Here is a 27542-nt window from a genome sequence, read left to right as displayed (position 1 = left end):
GAAAAGTAACCTTGAAAACCTGATGTGTATAACATCAGTTCTGCCCAACCACATGTCTATTTTGGTTCATTCACTCAACAAATACTACTTATCCCACTATGTGCCAAGCACTGCACAAGACATTAGCACATGATGAACAAAAGAAATGGTCTCTGCCCTCATTAAGCTTACAGAAAAGCCACCCTCTCCTTCCTCTCAAAGAATTCACACAGACCTTCTTTCTGACTTGGAAGGCAGTCGAATAAGTGGTAATGTATTACAAGGAACATGGGCTTTGGAATCAGACAACTCTGGATTCAAAGCCTCTCTATGCCCAGGTATGATCTGCAGCAAGATCTTTATCTTATCTGAGTTTCTATTTCCCAATGTGGGAAATATTATTAAGTTACCTATCTTACAGGGTTAAATACAATAGCACAACATATAGGAGATAATAAACAGTAGCATTCTCTCCACATAGTCTTCTCTATAAATAAATATAAACATTCCTGCCAGAAGATCAATCCACAGGAGACAAAAACATTAAAACTCTGATGACAGAACTTTCTAAGCTTAGAGGAAACAGAATAAATTATACAGGAAAGGAACAATTTGACATTAAAATACACACACATACACACACACACAACATAAAACCCTAGAATAATATGGTGAAAAGACATTCACATCACGTACAAAAAATAATCTGTACTAAATAAATAGCTCACACCAAAAAATAAAAGATTATCTATCCAGATGTCTACCAGCATCATCCAAACAATTGAACTGTTGAATCCACAAGAATTTTTATGATAAACATCCATTTTTCAAATCTGGCAGCCCAAGGACTATTTTCAAAAAACACTTTCAAAAATATAACACTGTGGATTAAACAAACAAGTAAATAAGCCAATGACAAAGCATAAGAAATATACACCAGCAGCAGTGAAACAAGGGAAAAGACCCAACCTCATCCCATATCTTCAAAAAATGATGATCATCAAGAAAAGTACGTTTCCAAGAATCTTCAGGGCTAGACTTTGTGCATTTTGTGAAGGTGCTAACTAGACTCCACTTAAAGAGGAGGGGTGATGAGGTCATGAATAACCAAAATTCTGAAAACCTTACTAAAATTCTCTAATTTAGAGAAAGACAGATCCAGAGGGGATGTAGACAGCCTGGAGAAATCAAAATGCCCAGAAAAACAACCACCTTCACTACAGTCCCTTTCCACGAGATAAGAAAAATAAATTTTACCATGTTGGTGTTTTTGTGCAAAAATAAAGGTAACAGTAAAAGCCACAGACCATAAAAACAGCAGCCAGGTTAAAGATCTCCACAATGATGAGGAGTGGAAGACAGTCTAGAGATGGAAATGCCACATGAGGCTTCACACACACACACAAGGAACCAGAATAAAAAGGGGGAAGGGGGTGACAGGAAGAAAGAAAGGGGGGAATGGAAATGGAGCCTGGTGAGATAGTCAAACAGAAGAAGGAGCAAATGGAGCTGACTCTGAGGAAACCTGGTGAGGAAGCCACAGAGAAGATCCAAAGTCTGAGAACATCCTCCCTATCTTCCAAGATAACAAGTTACAGACCATCCAGGTAGAGGGAACAGTGATTCAAGATACCTCAGAAAACCACAAAAGTCAGGGCTGAAGCCAGATTGTCCAGGAAGGCTTCCATAGCCACAGATACCCCCTCCACCTCCTCTCCCATCCATACTTCCCCCACAGACAAGAAGCAGGCAGAGACACTGAGCAATATATAGCTCTCAAATCAGGGTGTGAAAAAGGAAAACAAACTTGTCTTTGACTGGTTGGGAGCAAAAGGAAGGAAAATTCACCAGCACCATAAAAAGCAAGCTGGCCCAGACAGAGTTGGCCAGGCTAGGGTTGAGCAAGATAAAAAGAGATTGGCCTGGTAAATCCACAAACACGGTATAGGAAAATAGCAGGGAGAGTGAGAGAGAGAGATAACATACAAACAATACATGGAAAGAAAACAAAACCTAGAGTCAGAAGAAAGTCCTCTGAAAACATTTCACACTACTGAGCAATTTAATAAATGTATGAATTAAACAGAACAAGAATCAATGACAGGGTGATACAGGAGGCTACAAAACTGAAACAAACAGAAACAAACAAAACCCTAGCAATATATACATATATATGAAATACAACATTATCATAATTGAGAGACAATTTGTTATCAACTGAGACATGGTTATGGTGTCATCTACCAAGTCTCAAGTAATCAGTGGATGATCCACATAATACGACCAGGATGTAAAAGGAAAAGATCCAAAAAGACCCTCAGAGATGACTTCATGTAAGGAAATCTCAAATTTCATTGAACAAAGTCATTTACAAGTGATGGTCCAAGTATACAGGCTGAAAACGGAACCTGAAAAGGCAAAGTAGCAAGAACAAGCAAAAGGCACTGATGACTAGCAGAAGTGCTATTATACATGCATCCCATTAGTCCCAGAGTACTGACACAGGATACTCCCCATCAGTCCTGGAGTACTGATAAAGGGTACTCCCCATTCTCCTGCAGACCCTGTTACCAGACATCCTGAGCTGTGACTGGACATACCCTATGTGCAGCTCAAGAGGGCTTCCCCAGAATATAAAATGTGCAGAGGTTTAAAATCACTGTATGGTGGCACCTGGGTAACTCAGTCAGGTAAGCATCTGACTCTTGATTTCGACCCAGGTCATGATCTCACCCCTCGTGAATTTGGGCCTCCTTTGGGCTCTGTGTTGATAGCGTGGAGCCTGCTTGGGATTCCCTCGCTCCCTCTCTCTCTCTGCCCCTACCCTGTTTGTGCTCTCTAGCGCTCTCTCTCTCTCTCTCTCTCTCTCATAATAAATAAATATTTTAATTTTTTTTAATGTTTATTTATTTTTGAAGGAGAGACAGAATGTGAGCTGGGGAAGAGCAGAGAGAGAGGGAGACACAGAATTCAAAGGAGGTTCCAGGCTTTGAGCTGTCAGTACCCAGGTACCCCAATAAATAAACATTTTTAATTAATTAATTAATTAATTGATTAATTGAAATCACTGTATAAAAATTACTTGCCATTTTAAAGGAAAGGCCAGTTTGGGGCGCACCTGGGTGGCTCAATTGGTTAAGCATCCAACTTTGGCTCAGGTCATGATTTCACAGCTCATGGGTTCGAGCCCCTCGTCAGGCACTATACTAACAGCTCACAGCCTGGAGCCTGCTTCGGATTCTGTGTCTCCCTTGCTCTGCCCCTCCCCTGCTCACGCTCTCACTTTCTCAAAAAAATAAATAAAACTTAAAAAAAAATAATTGACAGGTGAAATATATCCATCACCAAATATTTGGGAATATCATATACCATGCTATTTTTTCCATTTATAGCTAAACACAAGTAATATGAGGTTTTTTCTGTTTGCTAGTAAATCCATCGTGTTTTCAACTGATACAAACTGAAGACCAATATTTAACAAATTCTTCAACTGACTCCAAGATATTATAGTCGTATGAAGTAAAAGCTTTGCTAAGAAATATGTCTATTTCACATATTTATTGCCATTACTTACATACATCCCATATCATATAGCACCAGACTTCCCATGACAAACATATTTTTTCAATGATAGTGCCATTTTGATGGTGAGATAAATTCCAGAAATATAAAATTACTCTGGGTTAACTAAGGTTGAAATATTCTATGTTATAGTCTACACTGATGTGTAATCAGTGGTTCTATTTAGGAGATAGTGCTAAATCATTTTTTTCTCCTGACTACAGGTTCATATGTTTAGAATATTCCCTTATGAACATGATTACTTTTATAATAAAAGTATATACATTTTGGTGTGGAGAGCATTGAAAGAGAAAAAGATGAAGTAAAAATCATGCCCTACATCATTTCGAGTTTCAATTTATCTATAAAGAACTTGGAACATGCCACCAAATCTAACATGGACTAAACCCAGAACTAAAAACGTGACAAATGACCTTGAAATGCATTCAATTAAATGAAACTGCAACAAATCTCTAAATACGAACAAACATTCAGAGCAATTATCCCCTACAGTGTGGCCAGAATGAGACTGCATGCAGCCCAAAGCAGAGCACTCTTCAACTGCTCATCCCCTGCCTCCTCCAGTCCACATACACCTTTCAAATCACCACTGCTTGCCTCTTCTGTCACTTCTAAAAGAGCACCCCAGGAAGGCTCTAGAAGAGAATGTGAAGGCAAAAGGAAGATGGACATTTACAGTGTATTGGCTCCCCAGCACCTCTTTTGCCCTATTCAGTTAATGTTACATACATTGGTTAAAGGTGGCCGCTATATATTGGCCCCTTGTTTAGTACCTCACAGCAGGCTGGTCATGAATGTGAACTCAAGGCCCCACTTTGGGTGTACAGATAACTTAAAAATAAAATCTTTAAAAGAAAAGGATCTTTAGTTAACCAAAGGCAAGGCTGGAAAGTGAAAAGAAGCACACCCAATGGAAAAGCAAAATAGTGGCATATACAGAAATTGAGTGGTATTGGTTTTTTATGGTAACATTTCTTTAAATCTTGAGTTGTCTGTTACCCAGTAAGCTCAAAATATAAACATCTCTATGAAAACCAAAAATTTATAATCAAGAAAACTAATTTTAAAAATTATAGCAGCCCATAAATAGCAATATTATACAATTTAAAATCTGTTAAGAGATACAAATATCAAAGCATTATGTTATACACATGAAACTAACATAACATTGTATGTCAACTGTACCTCAATTTAAAAATCTGCTAACAGGGTAGATCTCATGTTAATTGTTCTTACCACAGTAAAATTATAGGTAGACTGATAGGTAGGTAGACAAATAGATAAGAGAAAGAAAGAAAGAAAGAAAGAAAGAAAGAAAGAAAGAAAGAAAGAAAGAAAGCAAGCAAGCAAGCAAGCGAGCCAAAAAATTAGAGTAAAGAAGCAAAAAATGTCAGAGAAGGGTAAAAATTGAAGAAAGAACCAGATGGTGCTGATAATCTCTACTGAAGTATTAAAAAGCCTTTTTCCCATAAACCACAAATTCATTATGAAGAGAAGACAAAAATTCAACATGACTATAAAGCACCAATTATGTGATAAATAAAATTTTAAAGAACTGGCCCATCATAATCCAAACAGCATAATTTTTCAAATAAAAATATATTCAAGTTAATTTTTTCAACAAAAGATTATGGAAGGCATTTTGTTCATCAGATCAAGGTTCCATCCTACCTCCTCAAAGATTTCTCCCTCCTTATAAAACCTTTTCCCCTCCAGCTGTGGCCGTATCATTCTCTTACCCTTCTCTTACCTCTTCACAGAACAGCTTTCCTTTGTGATTTCCATTTCTTTTCTATGAAGTCCTCATTCTGAGGCAACTGGACCAATGTGCCCATCCTTTTGTTAAAACTGTTCTCCTAAAGATCACCAATGACCTCCAAGCAGCTAAACCCAGTATTTTCTTTTCAACACTCCAGCTGCTTAACCTCTGACTCTCCTGACTCCCACCTCTTGAAACTCTCTTCCCTCTCCTTTCATGACATGCTCTGTCTCTCCATTTATATCTCTTAATCTCTTGTGTTACTTCATCTCCTATCCCTACCCTTAAATTTGTCATTCTTAATAAACATAGTCATACTATGTTTCTATCTATCTGTCTCTAGAGCACTATATCCTCCATTAAAATCAGCTGGCAGCAAGGGGCACCTGGGTGGCTCAGTTGGTTAAGCGTCCAACTCAGCTGGAGGTTTCAGCTCAGGTCATGATCTCATGGTTCATGAGTTCAAGCCCCACATTGGGCTCTGTGCTAATAGCATGGAGCCTGCTAGGGATTCTCTCTCTCCCTCTTTCTCTGCCCCTCCCCTGTTCATGTTCTCACTCTCTCTCAAAATAAAAGAACATTAAAGAAAAATTTTTTTAATCAGCTGGTAGAGAAAGAAGATAATTTTGCCTTACTGAAGGCTTTAAACTATAGGTAAGAAAGTCCATTTAGTAGTATGAAAATGCCAAGGTTTTTTAAAGCAAAATAATTTTTAAGTGCTCCAAAGTCTGAAAAATAATCTTCTCAAGAGGAACAAACTATCCCAGGGGGAATCTGAATGGCTCAGCCTATGAGCAATGAAAGCTTTATACTGAAAACTATGAAACTGTTCATTTATAGGAAACTGGGGCTAGTGACCTCTAGATTAAAGTGGATAAAAATGAAGAGCTGAAATAAAATAGGTAACAGGACATTCCCTCACCTTTAAGTACTGCCCTCCCCATACACAATACATACATGCACACATATTTATTCAGCCTAAGGAAGCTGCTCCTTCCTCAAGGCTTCAGTATAACTTCGTACATATCCACTTTATTACAACTTACCTCATCATATCATAGCTAATTCTTAGTCTTTATTGTACCCAACATTGTGAGCTTCCTGAGAACTTAAACTGTCTTTTATTCATCTTTCTATTCCAATAAACTAGTACAGTGCCTGGGTACTCAAAAGACTCTCAGTAAATACGCATTGGATGGATGGATGGATGGATGGATGGATGGATGGATGGATAGATGGATGAATGGATGGATGGATGGAGGAAGAAAGATGATGCAAGGAAGAACTAACACCAGACTTTCTCTAGTCCCTGAAAGTTCCCATACATCTCTAATAAATCAACTATTTCTTTTCAACGTCCCTTTCACACACTTGAAAGAGCCATATACATTATAAGGCTTGTCAACTTGTCCCAGCTCTACAGGAAAAATTTGTGGTAACTGAGCAAGTAAACTAACTATAGGTCCCTAAATCATATTATGAGAAAAGGAAGTTTTAGCTCAAATATCTTGATGGTAGCAAGATACATCACATGAACTAGATAAAGTATCTTATTTTACTAAGCTAAGTATTTGCAATTGTTGACCTCAAAACAGTAACATTCTTTCTTCACTCTACCACTGGCATTCTGTCAGTCAATATTAATGCTGTCCTTTTCCGAATACTATTCTGAATTGGCCAGCTTATCTTAACTAGGTAAAGTACCATATCAACAACCATTGGAAGTTGAAGTGACATAATGAAACTAAAGCAGAGGAAAATCTGGCAGGGATATCCTTTATTCCTTTTTTCAAAAACAAGTAGAGTTCAAATTACTGAATCAAATAAATTCCATCAATGTTAATAACATATTTTTAGATCAATTCAAATCCACCTTTTCAAAACTAATTTATTCCCAAACTGTAATTTGATTGTCCATGCTTATACCACTCACTAAATTTTGGAAGCATTAATTTGTCATTATTATAAAAGGCAAAGATAAACTACCATTTTTTTAAACTACCATTTTTATAAAAACTCAAAGTCATTCCTTCAAAACAGTACTTTAGATTTAGAGAAACTACAAAAATTCTTTAATTCCAAGCACATCTCCCACATCCTTTTGTGTAAAAAAAAAAAAAAAAAGGATCCAATATAGTCTTTGTTATCAGTCACTTCCCCTAAAAAGTACAATATGGAAAGAATTTTAACTTAAATTCTGGAATGGTATGTAGTAGTCTGAATAATGGAAGATATTAAGCATATATTCTTTAACTAGTTCATAAAACTAGATTTCCTATTTCTTTACCATTTTTTTCTCATTAATAGACATTGCATGTAGCTTGAGGTAAAGCCAAGCCTTACCGCATCAAATGAATGCACCTTTTGAGGTTTTGCAAATGTATTCAGGGTGTTTTTGAAAGATTTTCTTAATGAACGAGCAAACAAAAAAAGGTTAAAGAAAAACAGTAATGACTCTTTTGCTAGTTTCAAATCATATATTACCCTCCCATATATAACCTCTCTTATTATTGTGGAGCAGGGGGAGGACTTTTCTTAGAAACCAAAGCACCAAACCAAAAAATCAAACTGAAAAAGCAAATACCTGAAACGGCAGTTACTCAATATGCTTTCCATAATCTATGAAGAATCAAAGTTATGCACTAACTTCAGCCAAACCAAAATACACCCCTTTCTGATAGGAAAGTTTTTTTTCTGATTTAGGAAGGTTAATTTAGTCACAGTCCAGACAAGGAAGAAGTTTAGTATGGTTAACACTACAAGATTCTAGAAGCAGAGTCTGAGTTAGAATCTCTCCTCTACCACTTGCTTAGTATATCTTAAGTTATTCAACCTGCAAAGTACTTAGAACATATAGAACAGTACTCGGTAGATCCAGAGCAGCAACATATCTCTAGATCTCAGACTTGGCATCAACGAAGAAAGTTTCAGAAATTCAAACTCTCCAATTACAAACTTAAAGAGTTAGAACCTGAATTTCTATCAAGATTCCATTATGATTCAAATGCAACTTCAAGTTCAAGAAGCACAGCTAGAAAGCATTTTCAATTTATATTCTAAGATATCACTTATTATAATTAAAATTTTTAAAAACCACTTCATTACTTTTCTGCAACATGAAGAAGTTACATTTATTTTTTTAATGTTTTTTTTTTGATAGTGAGCAAGACAGGGAGGGAGAGAGACAGAGATAGAGAAAAGATAGAGAAGAGAGAGAGAGAGAGAGAGAGAGAGAGAGAGAGAGAGAGAGAGAGAAAGAAATCCCAGGCAGGCTCTGTGTTGAAGGCACAGAGCCCAGTTGGGGCTTGAGCTCACGAACCATGAGATCATGACCTGAGCCGAAATCAAGAGTCGGACGCTTAACGGACTGAGTCATCCAGGCGCCCCAGAAGTTACATTTATTTTTAATAAAAGGCAAAGTATTATTTGGGCTCAAAATTCCTCCATTGGTGATCTCTTAGCATACTTTATTTAAAGGAGGAACCAACTAAAGTCCAAGGTTGTACAGGACTGCCATCTAGTGGTAGTTCATTCTGGTGCACATGCAAAATAAACTCACTCTGCCTTGCCATACCTTATAAACACATTTATTTGTTTAAAATGGGGCCAGGGTTTCTTCTTGCCTAATTCCTTTCTTGAGGACTACTGACATGATTCCACAACTAAATTCCACAAGAAGGCATCTTAAATACAGAGGAAGATAGAAAGCAAAAATTTTTTTAAGTTTCCTTTTTTAAATTCAGATCAACTCTAGGGAGGTTTTCAAATTAAAAGATTGACCCACTCAATCCTGGAAAAGTGCATATTAGGCACACACAGTTATGACAGGCTTAGAAAATGGGCTTCGTTTTGAAATGTGAATACCTTGGAGTCACTTTTACTTTCTTCCTTTTAAGTTCTGTACTTTTAACAATTTATTTATATCATATTTGCTGGGGGGAGTTTTCAGATTGAGAAAAAAAATTATATAACCTTCTGACTCAATCTCCACTTCCACATTCTATCCTAAGGAAATAATGAGAAATGTGGACAAAGAATTATGTACAAAGTTGTACAATTCAGCAATCTTAGTAACTTCATAATTACCCACTAAATCTATGCATCAAAACTTACCTAGTCATTCTCCCCTATTACTCATTTAGACCAGTTCTATATATATATATAGATATATATAGATATATATATAGATATATATAGATATATATACACATATATACATACACACACATACACACACAAAAGGAAGGAAGGAATGACAAAAAGAGGAAAGAAATAAATATATGGTAACTTGATATGATTTTTCTATTTTCTATACTTTGGATCATTTCCCAATATACATCCCTGTAAGTCACATATCAGCATCCAAGAATATTTTCGTGGTTCTCAATAACCAACCTCCTTTAAGAGTGTTGTGTCATTTTACATATATAGGATATACAGACTGTACTATCACCTCTCTAGCATCAGATTTTATCCCATGGCTAATTTTTTTAACAGTGCTATTGAGACACATTTTATATACCACCTCTTTAAAGTATACAGCTTAAGTAATTAGGATATTTACAGAACTGTACAACCATCAGCATAATCTAATTTTGGAACATTTGCATCATCCCAAAAAGAAATCTTGTACCCATTAATAGTAACCCCCTATTACCTCTGCCAACCTCCCAATATGGCTAATTTTTACTAATTTACCAACCCCACTATTTTTTCATATTTTCTTGTAGATGCCTCAGTGATATTGTATAAGTGTTTCAAACCATTAAATGGAATATCTAATTCTGCTACTCAGACATTTCTTTGTTTCAAATTGTGAAATGATCTGCTTAACCATAGGAAAGTAAAGCATGTCAGAATATCCTGTTTTTTCAAAATTTTTTTTAAGATTTCATCATTTTTCAGAGACAGAGAGAGCATAAGCGGGGGAGGGGCAGAGAGCGAGGAAGACACAGAATCTGAAGCAGACTCCAGGCTCTGAGCTATCTGCACAGAGCCCAATACGAGGCCCACACTCATGGACCAAGAGATCATGACCTGAGCCAAAGTCAGATGCCCAATGGACTGAGCCACCCAGGCACCCCTCAAAAGGTATTTTTTAAGTGTAAGGCATAATTTAAGAACTAAGAGAGGTATCATATAAGCACAAAGTCATACGTTCGTTAGCAACTAGTAGCAACTATCGTTACTTTGGAAGACCATTATTAAATCCAGCAAAAATGTCACACAAAAGCAAGGAATCCCTTTTTACTTATTTAAAACTTTATTTTAATTGGGTTAAATTGATCTGATTTAAAAAAAAAAATACAGTGCAATCGATATAACATTTGATTTGTGGTCTAAAGAATTGTCTTGTTGGGGCACCTGGGTGGCTCAGTCGGTTAAGCGGCCGACTTCAGCTCAGGTCATGATCTCATGGTCCGTGAGTTCGAGCCCTGTGTCGGGCTCTGTGCTGACAGCTCAGAGCCTGGAGCCTGCTTCTGTTTCTGTGTCTCCCTCTCTCTCTGCCCCTCCCCCATTCACGCTCTGTCTCTCTCTGCCTTTCAAAAATGAATAAATGTTAAAAAAATTTTTTTAAAAGAATTGTCTTGTTGCTATCAAAAAAATTAAAACTTTCATTTAGCCAAAGCACTTTTTTATCATATCATAATTTTTTGGACCCCCGAGGCAGAGAATTTAGCAATTTGCCTTTTAAAGACTTAGTAGGAAAAAAAAAAAAAAGATTTAGTAGGAGGAAAATAATTGAAACAATTTATTAAACAATAGAGACCTAGGTCCCTTGATCATGTCAGGCATCTTGTTTAAAGAACAGTGAAAATCAGTTCTAACAGCTGAGGTTAGGAAGGGATACTTCACTGATAAAAGTTAGCCTCTCATCAAATTATAGCTCTTTCCCCTCTTCATCCAACTCTGGACATCTTCCATATTCCTTAAACAATCCAAACATTCCTATTACTCAACTTAAGCAATTCTGCAATCCAGCCAAGTGTTTTGTTTCATATCACTTTATGCAAAATATTTATTTGTACACCACACCTGAAATGTTCCTGTTAATTGATATGCTCAAATTCATTCTTCCCCACCTTTACCTCTATGTATGAAAAGAATTGAATTCACACAAATGAAGGATACTTCCAAAATAGTTGTTTTTTTCACATCAACTAAAGACAGATCTAACACAGATCATTTTTAATACAATAATTAAACAATAAACTCATAAAAAATATGAGCTCAGAAAGAGCTAAAATATTATGAAATCCCTAGTTCATGTTCCACATGTGTCACACACACATACACACACAAAACCACACAGGTAAGTGTCACTACCTGGTTTCCTGTCCTCACTCCAGTACCAGCAGCTTCTCTATGACCTTGTCACAGTGAAGTGAGAAGAGCTAGGTGGTAAATAAAAACCCTCCCGTGCCAACAGTAACAGTGTACCCAAGCAAGCATCAAGCCCTAGTAACTCAGGAAGTTCTGGGATTAGGGTGGGCAGGCTGTACGTGGCTGCATGCTACTTAGAAAAAGATACCCCCAAGGTGGGAGGAACCCAACCTCACTGGTAAATATAATACTGTTGTGAAATTTAAAAAGGCACCCCTCCTCTGGAGAGGTTTATTCCTGGCCAAGGCACATGGCTTGATGAGCAGGATCAGGTCTGCATTTCAGTCTCCACTTATCCTTAGTCCAGGTGCCCTTGTGCACAACCAGCACAACCACCAGCACAACCCTGGTTGTGGCCCTGGAGGTGGGTGAGGTGGGGAGAGTGTTCTTTCTGCAGCTTCACCCTGCCTATCACAAGTAGGAGAGGGACTCTATCAGTGAGATTAACCCCTTCTTCCACTGAGAGAGGCAATCACACAGTTTACCCAAAAAACCCCAATTTCAGTCAGCTCATGATATGAAGACAAAATTTGATGAAAAGACACTTTTAGAAATATCTCTGTAGACCATACAAAAATGACTATGTGAAAATCAAACACATTTGTTGTTTAACGTGTTCTTTCTTCGTTATTTTGCTTGACTATTTGAATATAGGGGTTTCAATAAACTATGTTTAACTCTGAGATTTCATACCTCGTGATCTTCCATTTTTATATGGCCAAAACCCAAAATCTGGTACTTGCAATAGCATACTCAAGATTAATGCAAATTACCTTTTACACCACCAAATGATCCATAAGTCATATTGCAGGCTGTTCTCTGAAGATTATGTTCATACATTAATTTGATCTGATATTGGTTCCCATGTTCCACATTACCCAAGGTTCCTAAGGAGGAAAAATTAAAGAATTGCTTTGTTATTTGTTTACATTAAAAGTATTAATTTCCTCTCATCCTCTATGCCATCTCTAAGTAATTCAATTTCAGTGAAATTTAAAATGAAAAAGCACTAAAACAATATGTATTAAAAACAATTAGCACACTGATGATATAGAGTGCCAGCACAGTTAAAACAATTTAAGTCGTGGCTAGATTACATCATTAGATGAAATACTACCATGGATGACATTTATTATCTATTTCCATTTTATCTGAGTAAAGTATAATTATTTAAATAAAAACAAAACCATCCAATTTCAGTTCCGAAATAAATGAGGTTAAGTTCCTTATACTTAAACAATAGAGCAAAGTCATGATTCAAAGTGTCTTAGAAAAAATTCCCCACACTTTCAAGCAATTCAGTTTCCTGTCCAAACTCTCAAAATACTCAAGCCCCTAGTACAGTATATTCTAATTTAATGAAGAGATATTCTAAGTTTGCCTTAACAAGTAAATAGGATAATATGTTTTATTTGAAGACTGTGAAGAATCTCCTTCAAAACAAAGAGAAATACTTTCTCTGCATTTAATAGATCATATGTGCTATATTCACTCTCTATTTCTTTCCAAGTTTGAAAAGATTCTTTAGGGGCGCCTGGGTGGCCTGGTCAGTTAAGCATCCGACTTCAGCTCAGGTCATGATCTCACGGTCCGTGAGTTCGAGCCCCGCGTTGGGCTCTGTGCTGACAGCTCGGAGCCTGGAGCCTGTTTCAGATTCTGTGTCTCCCTCTCTCTCTGCCCCTCCCCTGTTCATGCTCTGTCTCTCTCTGTCTCAAAGATAAATAAACATTAAAAAAAAAAAAAACAAAAGATTCTTTATCCATATTTTACACTCTGGTTGTTAGGTTTTCTAGAGTAGTTTATAGTTGGACCTATACCCCAGTAATCAGGCAAGAATATTACAGTTAAAAGAGGTGATAGAAAGAAAAAAGATTCAGAATGCAACTGTTTCCATTAAGAAGCATCTTTGTCTTTCATTCAAAAATGGAAAATGTAAAGAAAAATTTTAAATATAAAGCAGTCCCCAAACTGGATAGTAGATCAGTAAAACAATCTAAGAATGTCTGTATGTACATATGTGCATACATATTTATACATGAGCATTTATTTGTTCTTGCCCAAAAGGATTTACCAATGTACATGGAGGTTGTAAGTACCAAAATATTTCTATTTCCATTTTAGAAGTCAGGCACACTAAGTTCAAAAACAGTTTGAGAAATTTCCCCCCAAATCACACAGCTGATAAAGGACAAAGTACTCAAACTAAGTCTTTATTAGAGTTAGCACTATATATCCTGGTACTTAGTTGTCCACCATTTCACAACTTTCAAACTTTCAAAAAATTTGGTAAGCTAATGACAATTTCCCTAAATAAACCAGCCATCAAAAACATCATTTCCACCTCCACCTTTCTCAACCTGGCTTCTTCTTCATTTGGAAGGTGAAGGGTTGAAAGAGAAAACGAATAAGGGAGGATTTCACGGAGAAAAATCACTTCTACTCAGATCTATGCCCCTGAGAATGGTAACAACAGACCTAACAAACCAACAGAATAAGAAAGAAAGAAAAAGACTCAAATTTGCCAGCTAACCCTGATAGGAGATGAAAGCTTTGTGGAATCTAAATGGCAGCAAAATCAGTAAGGTCCAGGGAAACTGAGGGGTAATCACAACCACATGGGCCAAAGAAAAAGAAAAACACACACACTAAGTAACTCACAGCCCCAACCTAAGGAGAGGTCTAGCCTCCAAGAAACCAGAAACAGAAGTTCCTAGAGACATTTGGTTTGTCTCTACAGAAATTACAAATTTCATCCTATACCTAAAACCAGATCAACCCCTCTGAGTAAGGAATGCACTTACACATGCCTACTAGCTGACGGTCAGTGAACACAGGGGTCAGCAGTCAATACTTCCCAAACTTGGCATGAAATGACACTAGGATTTGTGTTCTGAAAAAGCTGCAAAGGCATTGGTAATTTTCAATTTTCAGGTAATAGCACTCTCAAACTTAATAGTGCAACTATGGAGAACAAAAGACAATTTATCTTCCTTAGATACTACTTTGAAATAAAGGTAGTATCTGAAAAATCTAAAATTTCTGACCACTTTTTTCTAGAGAAGTATCAATGATACAAGATTAAAATAACTTACACAGGCTTTGTTCTGGGATATACAGACTGAGTATAGTATCTATAGTCTACTTATAGCTAAAATTAACATAAAGTTTCAGCAATTAGAAAGTAAACGAGTATCAGAACATTGATGCGGTTGGCCTTGTTTAAAGAAGATTTGATTTAAACAAAAAATTCTCTGGAAAAATCAAAGGCCACCAACTACAGTTTTCGGTGCAATTTTAGATAACTGCCGAGGAATCTAATGAAGTTAAATGAAATAAAAGCCGTCACAGAGACAATTAAAAGGTTCACTGTGTTAAATAATCAGATTATAGAAGCCTATCAAAAGTAAAAAACCACATTTTTTTTTCAATCACAGCAAACATTAAAATTCTATAAATACGTCAAATGCTTAGCAATTACTTGATGAGAAGTACACAATATTTGGGGGCGCCTGGGTGGCTCAGTCGGTTAAGTGTCCAACTTTGGCTCAGGTCATGATCTCGTGGTTCATGGATTCAAGCCCCACATCGGGCTCTGTGCTGACAGCTCAGAGCCTGGAGGCTGCTTCGGATCTGTGTCTCCCTCTCTCTCTGCTCCGCTCATGCTCTCTTTCTCACTCAAAAATAATTAAACATTAAAAAAAAAAAAACTTAAAAAGAAAAGAAGTACACAATATTTGGAAAAGAATATTTAAGAGGACATCATCAGGATGACTTAAGCTCACACATCTGTAACCATTTATTTAGAAACTGAAGCCCATCAGAAAGGAATCTGCGAGGCTATGTGATGCTTTTCCTTTACCAAAGTATGATAAGATGGGCTAACTTCAGCTCAGCAAGACCTTGCTATTTCTCTACATTAAGCATGCATTTGATGACATATCACCCTCCAAAAGAAGTCAGCACAGCAGCCTCTGACTATTAAGGTTGTTTGGTGTGTCCAGTAGGTCTCCCCTAGTTTGCCTCAAATCTTTTTTAGAAGCACACAGCACATGAAAGAAAACAAGAAATATGTGGGGAAGAGACAGCTGAGAATGAGCATGTCAAGTTCAGCTAACACTTTCATCTGTTGACAGCAGTGGTTTTACTTAAACTAAAAAATGTTTATGCTTCCCCTGTTACAGTAAAATCTAAATAAAAATTCAGTCTGGAACTTCAAGAAACATATTCAGGAGAACAAAAACATTAACTTCTCTGCTTCTCAATTTAAGCCAAGTCAGAAAAAATACACAAACTGTCAGCTTCCGAATATAATAAGAGACTGAAGAAATGAGAGACAGAAAAGGGAAGTGAGATGGGGCATAAGGGAACGTTGTTTGGAGAACTCCTTGTCCCTAGAGTATACAAAGTTTGTAAATGAATACAAAGAATAAAAGAGCAAAAAAATCACCATTCCCATGACAAATAACTTTCATTTTCAACACTAATTTGAAGTGTTAGTTAGTTCAACACTAATACCAATGTCTCATAAACAAGTTGTGACCAAACATGCCAGTTTCTTTAAGCAGGACTTTTTGATGAACACACATTTTATCACTAATCTATGCCTTACACCCCAGGGAAACTCAAAAGCTTCTGACTTTCTGAGCCATCGTTCAAATGGGACCAGAGAAGACCAACAGTCTTACCCAATTTTTAGTTTGTAGGATCCTTCCCTCTCCTGCCCTCATAGAGCCTTCAGAAGGGACCAATTCCCCAGGAAGTATTCAGGGATAATTGCGTGCAACTTCCTCTGTTCCATGTCCTGTGTAACCCAGTTAATAGTATCACCTCACAGTTAACGGAGAAATAACTAGATTCATGTAATAAAGTAACCTATATCACATCTTCTCCATTTACTCTGGAAAACTAAATATTTGCCCTATCACTAGGAAGAACAACATCTGTTACCATGAAACCAATGGGAGCGGTTTACCAATGACACAGAGAGGTACTATATTGGGCTTTTGATGTAAACAAAAAAGTGGAAAAGAAAATGATAGTGGTAACAGAGGGGAAAAAAAAGAAGGAAGAAGAAAAATAACAGAGTAATAAAGAGCCACTACCAATTACCTCAGCCCCACCCAGAAATTAGTTCACTTGTGCAGTCAACATATGCCTACCATACACCATAGGCCAGGTTATCAAGCTTGCCTTAGAAAGCTAACAGACCTTCAACCCCAAAAAGACACTGCTTTAGGATATCCAGCTCAGCAATCCTTATCAAAACACCACCAGCATTTTTCACAGAGCTAGAACAATCCTAAAATTTGTATGGAACTTGAAAAGACACCAAATAGCCAAAGCAATCCTGAAAAAGAAAAACAAAACTGGAAGCATCACAATTCTGGATTTCAAGCTATATTACATAGCTGTAGTCATCAAGACAGTATACTACTGTTTTTGTAGCACAAAAACAGACACATAGATCAGTGGAACAGAATAGAAAACCCAGAAATGGATCTACAACTATATAGTCAACTATGCTTCAACAAAGCAGTAAAGAATATCCAATGGAAAAAAAGACAATCTCTTCAACAAATAGTGTTGAGAAAACTGGACAGCAACATGCAGAACAATGAAACTGGACCACTTCCTTATACCATACACAAAAATAAATTCAAAATGGATGAATAACCTAAATGCGAGACAGGAAATCATCAAAATTCTAGAGGAGAACATAGGCAGCAATCTCTTTGACCTTAGCCATAGCAACTTCTTATCAGACATGTCACTGAAAGCAAAGGAAACAAAAACAAACATGAACTATTAGGAATTCATCAAGATAAAAAGCTTCTGCACAGTGAAGTAAATAATCAACAAAACTAAAAGGCAGCCTACAGAATGGGAGAAGATATGTGCAAATGACATAGACATATCTGATAAAGGATTAGTATTCAAAATCTATAAAGAACTTATCAAACTCAACACCCAAAAAACAAATAATACAATTTAGAAATAGGCAGAACACATGAATAGACACTTTTCCAAAGAAGACATTCAGATGGCTAACAGACACATGAAAAGATGGTCAACATCACTCATCATCAGGGAAATACAAATCAAAACCACAGTGAGATACCACCTCACACCTGTCAGAATGGCAAAATATGCAACACAAGAAACAACAGATGTTGGCAAGGATGGGGAGAAAGGGAAACCCTCTTGCACTGTTGGTGGGGACGCAAACTGGTTCAGCCACTCTAGAGAACCGTATGGAGGTTCCTCAAGAAATTAAAAATAGAACCACCCTATGATCCAGCAATTACACTATCAGGTATTTACCCAAAGGATACAAAAATACAGATTTGAAGGGGTAGATGCACCCCAACGTCTCTAGCAGTGCTATCAACAATAGCCAAACTATGGAAAGAGCCCAAATGTCCATCAACTGATGAATGGATAAAGAAGATGTGGTATATATATGTATACACACACACACACACACACACACACACACACACACAATGCAATATTACTCAGCCATCAAAAAGAATGAAATCTTGCCATTTGCAACCACGTGGATGGAGCTAGAATGTCTTATGCTAAGCAAAATAAATCAGTCAGATAAAGACAAATACCATATGATTTCACTCATATGTGGAATTTAAGAAACAAAACAAATGAACACATGGGGGGGAGAGAAAAGAGGGAAACAAACCATAAGAGATACTCTTATTAATGACGGAGAACAAGCTGAGGGTTGACAGAGGGAGGTGGGTGGGAGATGGGCTAAATGGGTGGTGGGCTAAAGGGGGTACTTGTTGTGATGAGCACTGGGTGTTGTATGTAAGTAATGAATCACTGAATTCTACTCCTGAAGCCAAAAAATAGTAATAATAATAATAATAACCCAGAAAAAAAAAATATCCAGTTCAGTGACAATAAATATAAATCATTACTCAAATTAAATGCAAAATATAAATAAAGCCCAAATAAAGAGAATGAGTGTGAAAAATCCAAATCCTAAAGCTAAATTTTACAGCAAACTCCAAAGAACACTTCTTGTATAAGGAATAGACCCATAGAGACTTAGCTTTATTGTGCCAATAAAAAATTTCCCCAATATTGATATCTATTAAAGTAACTCAGCTTGAACTAAAATTTATCTAATAACTAAAACAAAATTTTTTAAAGTTACCTTTCATATTTAATAAGAATCAAAGTGCTAAAACCAAACTACAATTAACTATCATACTTGTGCCCACAGAAAAATGTTAAGGAATGAAATCTGATTAAGCCTCAAATAAGTGCCTTCAGGTCAGGCTGAGTAAAAACAACCAAAAGCCAAGAAATTTGAAGTGTAAAGAGACAGCACTTGAGGTTCACCAAAGAAAAGGTAATTTAAACCATTATGACTCAGCACCTAATGAAGTTTGTTGTTGCTATTGAACATTTCTTAAGACTCAAGTGTCCTGGATAAAAGGCACAGCATAAGGAATATAGTCAATGATCTTGTAATAGCATTGTATGGTGGCAGGTGGTAGCTACACTTGTGATGAGCATAGCATAACATACAGAGAAGTGAAATCACTATGCTGTACACCTGAAACTGATGTAACATTGAGCTCCAACTATACCTAAATAAAAAATAAACAAAAGTCTTTTAAAACACTCAAGTGTCCTAAGTATACAGAATTGGCCCCAATAGTCATAGGCAATCCTGGACACAATTCCTGGGAAGAAGATTATAAGGAACCTTCTACTAGAAATTACAAAAAAAAAAAAAAAGGCAATAGCCTAAGTACCTGAAAAAATAAATGAACAAGGGAAAATGTTAACCAAGATAAGAAAATCTTCAACCAAATGTTTTGTGTTCTCTAGCAAGTGAACATAAACAAGCATCTATTCTTATATTAAGAAGCCATTTTTAATACAAATTCTACATTAGAAAAAAATGTTTCTTACCTGAGACAGAGTAGACACAAAGTTTTCTAGAATGCAACACAGCCAAATGAAGCATTTCAGTACCTCTGAAAAATAGGAAAAGTTTTAAAAGTTTAAATGTTAACTTCAGATGTAACCCAAAAAGATACAAAATACTTTTTTTTTTCAACATTTTTTATTTATTTTTGGGACAGAGAGAGACAGAGCATGAACGGGGGAGGGGCAGAGAGAGAGGGAGACACAGAATCGGAAACAGGCTCCAGGCTCCGAGCCATCAGCCCAGAGCCTGACGCGGGGCTCGAACTCCCAGACCGCGAGATCGTGACCTGGCTGAAGTCGGACGCTTAACCGACTGTGCCACCCAGGCGCCCCACAAAATACTTTTAAAAAGAGATTATAACCACAGTCTATAATCAGTTAACTAAAAACTTACTAGATAATTTTAGAAACTGAAAAATAAATGTAACAACAAACACCACTTTGGCAACCCCAGAGGCTCAAGGGCTCTGCCTCATGGAACTTCCTTCAGTTGAAGCCAATAGAGCCTCTAAGAAAAAGTAGAAGCAGAGGCCGCTTCATAAGTGCTCTCTCATAATACAGAGATCCAAGTTCTGGACCTGTCTCTCTGGCTAACTAACCTGTGACCTTGGGCAAGTAAGTTAATCTTTCTGAATCTGTTTCCCATCCTGGAAAATAAGACATTTCAATTAAATGAAATGAAATCATGTGATAGTACCTTGTAAAGTATAAAGCACTACAGAATGCTAATCATTATCAGTAAATGGTATAAGTCACTTCCAGCTCAGAAATTTTATTAAAGGCACTGAAAATATGTCAGTTTGGACTAAACTGCCACTGTCACCAATATACTTCTCAGCCCCTATCAACTAGTTTCCAAGACATAATACAGTCTAGAAATCCTAAATCCAGTCTTCAAGGGTCAGGTCAGTAGATGGAAATGAGTGAAGAGTGTAAATGGTGTGGTCCACTGCAGAGTGGGGCCTGACTAAAGGAAGCAACCACCACTCAGTTCTGGGCTTGTGGCCAAATCTCCACTTTTTTTCTTCCCCAAGAAAAGCAAGAAAGCAGCGGTTTTATGTGAAATCCCTGGTTCTTAAATATCAGCAACTCTTTTAAATTTAAAACACATCTGCAAGCAGTCCTCCAAGGCATGACCTCTGATACAGACTCTGTTTGTTCTAAACTAAAAGAACTATAATTGAAATCTGAAGACCTGGAGTGGGGTCCTGACTCTGCACCTTGGTATCCGTGTAATCATTTAACCTTTCAGGGTGTTAGTCTCTCATTTACAAAATATAAATTCTATTAGATAATACCTGAAAAATATCATTATAATGAATATAAATGCTCACCATTCACTCTACTACCAGAAAATGCAAATATATACAATTATCACATATTCAATATTGACTTCAAAAAAATTTTATTGCCCTGAACACTCAAAACAATTTTTCTACCATGCACAGGAAAACAACATGATGTCATGAAAAGGTAATAGAGTATGGAGTCAGATAGACCTGGGTCTTGAATCCAGGCTGTGTGACCTAAAGCTCTGAGTTCTAGCTAGTTTCCTTATCTTTAAATACAGATCACATCGTATAGATAAGATTAATGAAATAGTACTAGTTAATTAATGCCAGTTCAGTATCCACTCATGAATGTTAACCTCTCTTCCAACAAGTGACCATGTAGATAACAGCCCTACTTAGAACTACTGAACAGAATGATCATAACAGCACTTCATTCTTTTAAAAAATGAAAAGAAAGGGGCGCCTAGTGGCTCAGTCGGTTAAGTGTCTGACTTCAGCTCAGGTCATGATCTCGCTGTTTGTGGGTTCGAGCCCTGCTCCGGGCTCTGTGCTGACAACTCAGAGCCTGGAGACTGCTTCGGATTCTGCGTCTCCCTCTCTCTCTGCCCCTCCCTCGCTCACGCTCTGTCTCTCTCTCAAAAATAAATAAACATTAAATTTTTTTTTTTAATGGAAAGATAGGGGTACATAGGTTGCTCATTTGGTTAAGCATCTGATTTCAGTTCAGGTCATGATCTCATAGTTCATGAGTTCAAGTCCTGTATTGGGCTTTCTGCTGTTAGCATGGAGCCTGCTTCAGATCCCCTGTCCCTCTCTCTCTGTCTGCCCCTCCCCGACTTGTGCACACGCATGTTCTCTCTTTCTCTCTCAAACGTAAATTAACTAATTTAATTTAAAAATTAAACAAAAGAAACTAAGGACCTTTCTACACCAAATAAGTACTAATTGACTTTTTTTTTTTTAATTTTTTTTTCAACGTTTATTTATTTTTGGGGCAGAGAGAGACAGAGCTTGAACAGGGGAGGGGCAGAGAGAGAGGGAGACACAGAATCGGAAACAGGCTCCAGGCTCCGAGCCATCAGCCCAGAGCCTGACGCGGGGCTCGAACTCCCGGACCGCGAGATCGTGACCTGGCTGAAGTCGGACGCTTAACCGACTGTGCCACCCAGGCACCCCACTAATTGACTTTAAAGCTTCAAAGTTATTTACCAAATACCAAACTGCTACTTTGTCTAATTATTTAAACAGACATTTATATAATCTGTACAATTAGTGCTTTAAGTAAGTGATTACTTTCTATTTCTTTATTTGGTTATTTTCAAAAGCTTCTCTCTTTTCCTTTAAACCTCTGATGTGTCAGGGATCTTAGTCTGTTTCTATAAAAAAAAAATTCCTAAATTATTCTCTTAAATGTGCTGTTTTCCATATTAAAAAAAAAAAAAAGTTCAGTACATGAGGAACACACACCCAGGTAAAAATATCCAAAAAATATATTAACTCATAGATGGTCTTTTTTCATTTAAGAATCCACAAAAATGACACAGTGGGGAAATGACACTCTAAGTAAGATAAAATGCCAGGATTAGTGGGCTGTACTTACGAAACAAACTTTCCTACTTCCACTTGTAGTATTGGATCTCGTAGATGCACTTCTAGAAGCATATCTTCAGCTTGAGCGCCATCTCCTGTTTTTACAGGATGGGGGTTAAAGATTCTTAGGTATCCCATAAAGCTACCCACAATTATTTTATCTGTGGAGAGATTTTTTTAAAAGATATAAGAAGAAACAAACATTACCAACAAATTTCTTTGGAAATAAACTTTCTAATGTCTAAAAAAGAAATTTAAAAATTAAACAATCAAGTCTTGTTTCATATACAATGGCCAATCTGCCAACAGATGATGTAATTAAAATGAACTTATATTAATAACATAGTTTTTCAAAAAGAATTTTTTTATATCACCAATATTCACACATACTAACATATTACACGTTTTTCCTAAGCCTTGCTTTGGTGTCAGTGTTTATAATTTAACTCAGTCAAAGTAAGTCCTTTTACAAAAGACTAGTATAAGGTTGTAAACTGATTTCATCATAGAGTATCAACTCTACAGCTGGTTGTAAAAAGGATTCTGAGGCCTCACTAGGTAGAGTGCTCTGATTAACAAAGTCTACACTTGGACACAAGAGGGAGAAATGGTTAAGATAGGTGTTGTGGGTTGAAGTGTGTCCCCCAAAAAAGATATATTGAAGTCCTAACCCTCAGTATCCATGACTTTATTTGGAAATTAGGTCTTTGAAGACGTAATCAAGTTAAGATGAGGTCACACTCAATTAGGTGTGCAATAGGACTCTTACAAGAAAAGGAAGTAGAGATGGCGGGGGAAGAAGAATGTCCTGTGAAGACATGCAAGCAGAAGATGATCATGTGACAATGGAGGTAGAGATTAGAATGATACATCCACAAGCCAAAGAATGCCTAGGACTACCAAAAGCTGGAAGAGGCAAGGAGGGATCCCAGAGGCTTTAGGGATAGGATGGCCCTTTCAACACCTTGATTTCAGACTTCTAGCCTCTAAAAACTATCAGAGAATAAATTTCTGTTGCTCTAAGCCACTCAATTTGTGGTACTTTGTTATAGCAGCTCTAGGAAACTAATACTTTGGGTTTTGAAAGTGCTGTATTAGTATAGAATATTGACTTTTTCTCATCTACTTAAAAGTAAGAGTTCTATATACTTATTTACTGAGAGTTTATTATGTGCCAAGCAATGGTCTAAGTAAGTTCTTTTATGTACTAACTCACTAAATCCTCCTAATAACCCAATGAGAGAGGTACTATCCTGGGAATTTCAATCCTGAATAGAGACACCAGGAATCTGCTGCTCGATGATCTGATGGCAGCCCCCTGGAGGTCTACAAAGTCTCTAGAGCCATGCTGTTCCCATCCCCCACTAAGGCTTGGCCAATTCAACTCCTCCTGCATTTGGAAGATCTATGTCACTCTTACTCCAATCCCTTTTCATTTGTATTTATCATAGCTGTTTCCTGTAACCTATGGCCAAAAAATAATAATAATAATAATAGATTTTTAAAAATTGGCAGCAGAGAATAAATTGCAGGTATCGATTCCTACAGGGATATTTGGAAATTGGCTCTTTAGCTGAGTTGGGGCACAAAAGCAGTAAGACTCCTGTTCACATTGTAAACAGGGTTAAAAGACACTGTACACAGTGACAGAATGGCCAATCAAGTTAACACCTCCAGTTAATGGGCATCTAAGACTCTGTGCCCATTGCAGGTGGCACTCTAGTGGACTGGATAGCTGTTGACCTAGGCCAACTGAACAGGAAGAAGGAATGCCAAACCATATATAAGATAGCTTTTATAAAGGCACTGGTTAAGTTAAAATAAGAGAATGATAGGTTTAAATCTCAAAATTCCCATCTCAATGTAAAGAATAAAACTCTGGGTCCTTGGGACGCTGCAGAAAAGAATTTCTCACTTCTTACATCAGTGGGGCTTAACCACTAAGAATCTATTTCAAGGATTGCTTCTATAGGTTTTAAGTTACAGTAACAAGGGAGTTCACAGTCTCTTCAGGTTTCCTGCATAAAAGTAAAGACAGGGATGCCTGGGTGGCTCAGTCAGTTTGAGAGTCCAACTCTTGGTTTCAGCTCAAGTCAGGACCCAGGGTCATGGGATTGAGCCCTGAGTCAGGCTATGCACTGAGTGTGAAGCCTGCTTAAGATGCTCCTCTCCCTCTGCCTCTCTCCCCCACTTATACATTCTCTCTCTCTCTCTCTCTCCCCCCCTCCCTCAAAAAAAAAAAAAAAAGAGTAAAGACATTCATCAGAAAGAGGGGGACTACAATGTTACATAATGAGTTACTGGCAAAGTCTTGGATATACTTAAACCTCCAAACTTTTCTAAAACACTCCCCCACTGAGCTTGCTATGTATCCCACCATGCCCTAATCCCTATTTCATGCACTAAATAACCAAGATTCAACTTCAACACAGCCCTATCTTCAGAGATAAAAGGAAGTCAGGATGGCAAAGACCACATAACGACAATTTAACCCCTAAAATCAAAAGGTGTAAGTATGATAATTAAAACAGCAGGACCTTTATAGTAACCAGATCTCCGGTAATAGTCTAATTTCTAACTATGATTAATGGGATCCCCAGGAATGAAATGAATAGGCAACTCATTAAAACCCTTTTTTTCCCAGTGGTTCACTTATTTTTTTTATTACCCAGTAGTATTCAATTGTAAGAATGTCGTATAACATGTTTATTAAACTCAAGTTTTTTGGGAGGCACCTGGTGGCTCAGTCAGATAAGCATCCGACTTCGGCTCAGGTCATGATCTCATGGTTTGTGGGTTCAAGCCCCGCATCAGGCTCTGTGCTGACAGCTCAGAGCCTGGAGCCTACTTCAGATTCTGTGTCTCCCTTTCTCTCTGTCCCTACCCCACTCGTGCTCTGTCTGTCTGTCTCTCTCTCTCTCAAAATAAATAAACGTTGAAAAAAAAATTTAAACTCAAGTCTTTTTTTGAAATCTATAACTAAAAATATTCTAGGTCCATGAAAAAGAGGACTAACTCAAGCCACCATATAGACAGTCATGGCATCTCACTCATTTCCACACTTAAGTCAATTTACAGATTCACAGCCCCTTGAATAAAGACAACACAGTGTATAGATGTTGCTATAACACCACACATGCCTAATATAAATTTTCCTCAGATCCTTCCTTACAGGACCAATAGTCATTTATTCAGGTGCACTGAGGGAAGGGAAATACCTAAATTGTGTGAGAATGATGAATATTGGCTCAAGTTACTACTAACTCTCAAAGCCCAGAAATACACTATTGTTTCTAATTATGGAGACTCAGTAATAAATGAATTTTTTAACTTAGTTCAACCAGTGAGAGAGCAAAGCCAGCCTATGATTTCTCTCACCCAGTTTCTGAGAGTTTAAATGATATGTATTGCGGGCACCTGGGTGGCTCAGTTGATTGAGCATCCGACTTCGGCTGAGGTCGTGACCTCATGGCTTATGAGTTCGAGCCCTGCATCCGGCTCTGTGCTGACAGTTCAAAGCCCGGAACCTGTTTCAGATTCTGTGTCTCCCTCCCTCTCTCTGCCCCTCCCTCACTTGTTCTCTGTCTCTCTGTCTCTCTCAAAAATAAATAAACATTAAAATTTTTTAGATTTTAAATAAAGGAAATTTATTTCCACAGAAAACAGAACACCCATTTGGTTCCCCAACATTTACATGAGGGATATTATATTGGGACAGCTCTATGGAAACCACTGGAACTCTATCTCCCAGTTAGGGAGAAAATCAAAAGCAATACCACTCCTAGGCTTGATTTGGGGTAGTTTCCAAAATTCAATGCCAAAAAGCTTCAATATGCACATGTGGTGATTCCCATCACATCCATGTTCTATAACCAAATGTGCCAATATTGAAGACTAATGGGTCTTATAGAAAGGGTTAGGGTTGATCTGTATAAATTGGCAATCCCAATTTCTTCTATTATTCCACATCTTATCTTTTCTTGGAGCCAACTGATACGACTCATCTGCTTGAATACAGTTCTAGATCTTAATAATGCATTTTTTCCTTTCCAGTAAACACAGAATAACAGAAACAGATGGCTTTCACCTGACAAGAAAAGGCATTTATCTTTAAATGTACTGCCACAACCCAATCTGCAGGAACCAGGACTACCTCATCACCTCTTAACAGCCAAATAGGACTGAAAGAAATCTGAGTGAAACCCAGGAATCTCCAAGGACCCTCACCCATACTATCCGGAGCAGCAATAAATGAAACTACTACAATCCTCTTCAGGCGAGCATTAGTGTACTAGATCCCTCAGGAATGAAGGCCTCCACCAATTCTCCGGTTCCTTGATCTCCACTCAAGACCAAGAGCCCTAATCAGCTGGTCAAAGTTAAAAAAAAAAAAAAAAAGAAAGAAAAGAAAAAGCATAGTTACATAGCCTGGTGACCAGACACAAAACAGAAGGTATTTCCCCATTATGACTTCTTTTGTGTGCGTGTGTGTGTGTGTGTGATTTATTTTTTTTTTAATATATGAAATTTATTGTCAAATTGGTTTCCATACAACACCCAGTGCTCATCCCAAAAGGTGCCCTCCTCAATACCCATCACCCACCCTCCCCTCCCTCCCACCCCCCATCAACCCTCAGTTTGTTCTCAGTTTTTAACAGTCTCTTATGCTTTGGCTCTCTCCCACTCTAACCTCTTTTTTTTTTTTTTTCCTTCCCCTCCCCCATGGGTTCCTGATAAGTTTCTCAGGATCCACATAAGAGTGAAACCATATGGTATCTGTCTTTCTCTGTATGGCTTATTTCACTTAGCATCACACTCTCCAGTTCCATCCACGTTGCTACAAAAGGCCATATTTCATTTTTTCTCATTGCCACGTAATATTCCATTGTGTATATAAACCACAATTTCTTTATCCATTCATCAGTTGATGGACATTTAGGCTCTTTCCATAATTTGGCTATTGTTGAGAGTGCTGCTATGAACATTGGGGTACA

General features: G+C 37.4%; 1 protein-coding gene across 7 annotated transcripts in view; it reads right to left on the bottom strand.

The window, feature by feature from the left end:
* Positions 1 to 27542, bottom strand: part of BBS9 (Bardet-Biedl syndrome 9) — a 448656-nt gene that overhangs the window by 398444 nt on the left and 22670 nt on the right. For all 7 annotated transcript variants that reach the window (XM_043589232.1, XM_043589229.1, XM_043589227.1 and 4 more), the window contains exons 3-5: positions 22559 to 22709; positions 19649 to 19713; positions 12478 to 12591 (exon numbers count right to left, since the gene is read on the bottom strand). In XM_043589232.1, coding sequence (XP_043445167.1) covers positions 12478 to 12591; positions 19649 to 19713; positions 22559 to 22709 — 330 coding nt within the window. The remainder of the gene's footprint in view (positions 1 to 12477; positions 12592 to 19648; positions 19714 to 22558; positions 22710 to 27542) is intronic.

The sequence above is a fragment of the Prionailurus bengalensis genome, chromosome A2 (assembly GCF_016509475.1).
Source record: "Prionailurus bengalensis isolate Pbe53 chromosome A2, Fcat_Pben_1.1_paternal_pri, whole genome shotgun sequence".
NCBI lineage: Eukaryota > Metazoa > Chordata > Mammalia > Carnivora > Felidae > Prionailurus > Prionailurus bengalensis.
Note: the sequence above shows the minus strand (reverse complement) of the source record. Positions and strands in the feature narration are given on the sequence as shown.